Source organism: Lepidochelys kempii, chromosome 4, assembly GCF_965140285.1.
Source record: "Lepidochelys kempii isolate rLepKem1 chromosome 4, rLepKem1.hap1, whole genome shotgun sequence".
NCBI classification, from domain to species: domain Eukaryota; kingdom Metazoa; phylum Chordata; order Testudines; family Cheloniidae; genus Lepidochelys; species Lepidochelys kempii.
Genome location: NC_136383.1, coordinates 96,686,615 through 96,692,614, shown reverse-complemented (window position 1 = coordinate 96,692,614; position 6,000 = coordinate 96,686,615). Strand labels below are relative to the sequence as shown.

General features: G+C 41.0%; 1 protein-coding gene across 7 annotated transcripts in view; it reads right to left on the bottom strand.

Annotated features, from left to right (window-relative positions):
- Window positions 1-362: 362 nt before the first annotated feature.
- Window positions 363-6,000, bottom strand: part of RBM47 (RNA binding motif protein 47) — a 115,458-nt gene continuing 109,820 nt past the window's right edge. For all 7 annotated transcript variants that reach the window (XM_073342208.2, XM_073342207.2, XM_073342213.2 and 4 more), the window contains one exon: window positions 363-3,440. In XM_073342208.2, the coding sequence (XP_073198309.1) occupies window positions 3,186-3,440 (255 nt within the window). In that variant the 3' untranslated portion in view covers window positions 363-3,185. The remainder of the gene's footprint in view (window positions 3,441-6,000) is intronic.

The window sequence follows — 6,000 nt, the reverse complement described above, 5'->3', positions numbered from 1 at the left end:
CCCATTACCTTCAGTGGGAGTTGGATTGGGGCCCATAGTTGGTATGTTCTGCTCAGGGATTAAAGTAAGGGAGAGCAGTGGAGCAGCACATCTCCCCTTTCTCTACTAAAAACTGTGTGTGCTCCGTTCCTCCTTGTCTGGTGCTGCTAAAAATATAGAGAGCGCTCCCCCAACTCTGGCTGTGTGGCAAGAGCCTCCTCTTTCAGTTTACTTTCGCCACAAATTCTACTCAGTTCACACATTTGCCCCACTTCTTTTGCAAATAATTGGAGAGAATGGATCACATGCAACAGCTTTTTCTCTGTGACTAAACCTGGCAAGCATTTTAAAATGAAGTAACAATACCTGTTTTTAAAGAATGCTTTATTTACTACATCCTAGGAATGTACCATAAGTGGAGCAAGAACTAAATAAACTCAGAAGTTTTAAACAATACAAAGAACAGAGATATAGTAAAACACCCAAAATACTAGCACTTCTGAAAATGAGGCACGCTAATATATGTATATATTTTTATATACATATATATTTCTTTGTATAGTTTGTTCTTAACCTAACAGTGTTCACATTTCAAGTCATAAACTTACCTCAGTAGTGTACATGAAATGGTGGAGAAACAGGTATAAAGACAGACCACAGGTGGGAGGCTCAGAGATACCTAACTGACTGTACTACCAATTTTTGGCCCCAGTCTTGCCATTGGAACTGCTAGCACAGACCCCGGAGCCCATGAAGAACCCCAGTCATCAAGGCCATTTGTTTTTAAAGTATCTTGCTGTCTGCCATGTTAGGATATCATCTCCCTCTTTATTTTTGTTGCACATAATATACAGGCATATGTAAAATACAGTAAGAACTCTAGTTGCTGTTTAAACTAAAGACCTTGGAATGGATCATGTCCTCTGCTTCTGCAAGCAGAGGAGACTTGGATCTGGGTGGATCCCTCTTGGTGGGCACAGAAATTTGGGCAGGGGAGTGATGGCTTCAACATTGTCCCTCCCACCATCTCTCCACTGCTGGAGCTTGCCAAGGTTTTGGTGGAGGGGCTGGGATGTGGTGAAACAGGGTATCAACCCACATTTCATTGTATCATCCTCTGCTGACCTAATGGGTTTCTATGCAGCAATCCAGTCAGATGTTGAAGCTGCATGAAGTGGCATTACTCATGCTGGGTCTTATCTATGGCCACTGCTCAGCATGAGATGACTTAACCAAAGGCTGGAGACGTGGGAACCATTTCCCACCTCCGCTGGGCTGGGGTTTCTATTCCCCACTGATTCCCGTGAGAGATTGGTTTTGAAGGCTGCCCATTCCATGCAATCAAGCCCTTGGATAACACTCCAGCTGGGTTGGGCCTAAGGTGTAGGTGCATTTTTGGAAAGGTTGGAACATGTGATAAAACTCTCCGGGGAAGGAGCATTAGGGGCGGAGTCTGATTTAATAGTTAACTTCCTCACCGTACTTCTGATAATAGTTAAATAGCATTAAATATAACAGAGTGTTGCTGAGTGAAAAACAGTGGCCCAACTTAAGTTGAGAAAGTACATATTAGGTGGTCACTTAATTTAGTTAGATATGATCTGAAATTGCTGTCCGTGGGCAAAACATGCCTTTATTGTATGGACCTATAGTTGGTTCTTAAATTAAAAAAGAAAGCAAAATTGTTTATTCACTACCCTATTGCACACCACACTTCATTAGAGTTGTCTTGGCAAAGCTGATGCACTTCATAAAGTGAGTGAGCTATTCTTTTGACATTTTACTGTATTTTACATTCACTGCATTACTAAATAAAAGCCTTTAAACAGGCCACAAAACACTGCAATAATATATTTACTTCTTAATAAAACAAACTTTTTAATAACATTGAAATAAAATGTTTTTTTGTTTTGTTTTGTGGCAAACCACATACCATGTAAATTAGCAACATAAAATGACTTTAAAAATGTATATTAGAAGATATTTACAAACTCTATTTCTTAAATTCATAGGGCTTTAGTCTCTGTCTTCCCTGATGTGAATGCATAACTCCAATTAATGCTAATGGGAATTAGGTCTGAAAGGGAGAATGGGAAGGAGGCTAGCCCCATTTTATTAAGTACAATATCACTAACACCCCTAGTACCTTAGAAATTTTGCATGAAACATGATGAAGCTACAGGTAAATAATGCAGTACTTCCTGCTGACAAAAGCACATTTGGCCCTGTCTAAAATATCATACATTCGCTGTCACTACAACTTACACGTCAAAAGAATAAAATAAAGAGCATTTAAAAAGAAACTAGGTTTTATACTGGAAGAAGATCTAAGTCAAGATACCTCTCATGAAATATTAGATACCCTGAGCATGTGCTCAGGGACGGACCTAGAAGTGACTTCAATAAATATAAAAGCCAGATGTTATGGAAAACACAGCAGCCTCTTCTTTAGCTAAAACAATTCACTTAATCATGCTTTAAAGAGGTTTGTTTTATGAGTTTGTTTTTTTAAATAGATGTTTGTTGCTTGTGAGTTTTGATAGTGATAAACAAACTGTGCTAATGCCAGCACAAAATGCAGAGGTCTCGCTCATTTTCAAATTGCACTTTCCAGTATAACTTTTTAAATAAGATACTTGTTGTTTTAAACAAAAACAAACAAAAATCTAATGTATGTATTCTTTAAATATTGAAAATATTCTTCAAAATATATTGTTTATACATTTCCTAGCTGCTCAGATGTGCTTTTTTAATATATATATATAGTTGATATATTATTAAAGGCACTACAAAATAGAATTCTCTGGAGTGCAGAAGTTACTAAAAAATAACCTTCATACCACAAATATATTGAAAATATAATTGCTTAAAAAAAACCCACCCAAAAAACCCCCTTTGCAATCCCACTACTGTGTATAAATTTGTATGGGCAATGGGCTTAATGCATATAGGTCACTTAGAAATGTATGAATACAGGTATATTAAATTTTAAAAATATCCTAAAAAATTAGTGAAAATGTCACATATATAAAATATTTCAAACACAATATTTGATAACATTCTTCACTTTCAGTTTTTTTTTTTTCAGTTTACTGAGTCCAAACATATTCTTTTGCAGTAGGTTCTTTCTTCATAAATAGTAAAGTGTTCCTTCAGTGTTTGTCCCTCTCCCCTCCCCCCCCAGACCCCCCCACTGTCTGATAGTCTCAGTATGTCTGGTAGACATCATGTATTGGAACCTGGATTGTTGCAGTAGGAAATGCCTGAGGTATATAGCCGGCATATCCTCCATACGCTGCTGCAGCTGCAGCTGCTGCGGCGGCGTTCTTCTGTAGTGTGGCTATAGTTGCTGTTGTTGCAGCAGGAGCTGCAAACGGAACATAACTTGCACCATAAATCCCTGCAGCAGGAATTCTCTGAATATTTGGAGCCATGGTGTACACTGGAGTTATGGGGCGACCCTAGGGACAAAAAATTGGCATTTAACCTTCCAACTCACAGACTTTATTCAGTCACTAGCAATCTAATCTACTAGGCCGAGTATAATTATTCCACACATTAAAGGATTCACTTCAGTTTTTTAAAGTTGAGGAAGGATGGTCTTGTGGTGAAGTCTTAGGACTGAGAGTTAGGAGATTGTAGATTTGATTCTGCTGGCAAGAATGGGCCTGTAAGGGTAGAGACTGCATGTCATGGGTGATGCGGGGAAGGCAGGCCAGTGAAGCCATGTGCATCGCCTGCTCTTCCAGGGGACCTGGAACCAACAAGCACAGGCCAGAAAGTAGGCTGGGCCAATTGTGGAGGGAGGGAGCTAGAGCACAAGGGTGATGTCACTTTTGTCTTTGACTCTGTCTGGCTCCTCAGCTACTATTACGTTACACTTTAACTTCTTGTCTCTGCCTGTATTACTGCCCCTTCCCATTTATCCTCTCTTGTTAAACTTTGTGTTGCCCCTCACCTCCTCCGCTCCACCAGTGTTCCCAGCCTTGTCTGCTCATTTTCAGCTGCCCCAACAGTCACTTTCGTGCCTTCTTCCACATGGCCCTTATGCATAGTTCAACCTCCCCATCCATATATACTTCCCTCTTAAAGATGCATTTCTGCCACATGGCCCATAGTGAATCTAGCTGACTTGTTTACAAAAAGACAGAACTCCCTAAACTCTGTCTACATTTCTGTCTTTTCTTGAGCACTTCAGGGCAGGGACTGTCCCTTCTCGAATGTCTGTAAAGTACCTAGTGCATCCTACATGAACAGATATCTCTCAGGTGGTTTTCGCCAGTAGGGCTTCTGTGGAGTTCCAAAGGTAACTTGAAGCTGCTTTCCTCCACTGCCTGCCTTCACCTAAGGGTCCATTCCCCACTCTGGTACCACTGCCCTAGCTGGTGCAGGAGGTGTCAGTTCTCTCAGCACCCATGGGGCAAATCAAGTTCCTGGGCTCTGTTCCTCATTGTGACACAGGACAAGTCACTGGGCCTCAATTCTGTAAGATGGGTGTAATAATACTTTTCCTAACTCATTGCTTGTTGTGGGGCTAAATTCATTCATGCTTATGAAACATCTGAGATTCTTGTATAGAAGGTGCTACTGAAGTGCAAAGTATTAGTAATGCCTCCCCTTGCCCCGTTCACCTTCTGAAGTCTCACGACTTGTTTCCAAAGAGCTTTGCAAATCAGTGTTATGGCAAGAAGTTTACTTAGATTGTAAGATCTGTGGGGGCAGGGACAGTCTTTTTGTTTTGTATTTGTACAGCGCCTGGCCCAGTGGTGTCCTGGCCTGGGACTGGGGCTGCAGGACAAATAAGTAATAATAAAAAGGAAGGAATTTGTTTTGCAAATGTTACTGTGCCCAAAGAGTCTGTCACAATGTAATTACACAGAGTCACTCTGGAGCTGTAGTAGTCTGTGTCTTTTTTTTCCCCCACTATTAACATAATAAATGGAAATGGAACTACAAAAAAAAGTCCCTATGTCATATCAAAATAAACCCTTACAGATCCAGCCAGTGCCATAGCTTGATGGTGGCCTTCCCAGGAGAGGGTTTCAGGATGGATTCCCATCCTGGTTTCTTGCTCCCTGACTGGACTGGCACTGCTGCAGAGGCAACACCAACAGCCTTTTAGGGAAGCATTTCAGCACTGTCAATAGAGAATAGCCAGTCGGTTATAGGAATGATGCTAGCAGGCTTCAAAGGGTGAGCTATATATTTCTTCTTAGTAGTGACTATGATAATGGCATGTGAAGGTTGGTGTGGCTAGAGCAGTAAAAAACAAAACAAAACACCTCAAGCTGAGAAGGGATTTGGGGTTGTGTCTAGTCCCACATGCACAAAAGTGGCAAAACAGGGTTTTTTTTTTAAATGTTATGTAAGTCCAGTTTCCACTTGCTGACCTAAAGACTCCCCAGAATAAGTGCTAAAAGTGCCGTAACTGTATTTTATTCTGTTGAACATGAATTCTCTCATCCTATGTCAGACTTAAGAGCTTTTTACTATTTGCAAAGATCTTCTTAATTGTTGCAATTACACATTGCGCTGCTATAGCACCTTCCGTTAGAAGATCCCAAAGTGCTTTAGAAACGTTACTGAATTTATTCTCGCAATACTCTGGGGAGATAGGGAAGGGTAATTACCACCGTTTGACAGACTGGGTAAGTGAAGTACAGACTAGTTAATGTTGCACAGCAACTCTGTAGTAAAGCCAAGGCATGACTACCAAAGTAGTAGTGCTTTAACCACTTTCCTTTTTCTCCGTGGCCAATATGCTTCCCTGCCCTGCGCTAGATGGAATGAAAAAATAAATTCAAATGAAATGGAAAAAGACCCCAAACTGAAGGGGGAGCCAGTGTTTCAAGTGTCTCAACTCTTCCCCCTCCCAAGCCCAAGGAGACCCTAGCATAGCATCAGGGCACCCCGTTCTGGCAGAGGCATGCTAAGGCAGTAGCACAGAACACCCCTTTTGAGATTTAGCTGATCTGGGCGATAGTTCATGTGACTCCTACTTTACCTGTGTGGGGCTAAGCG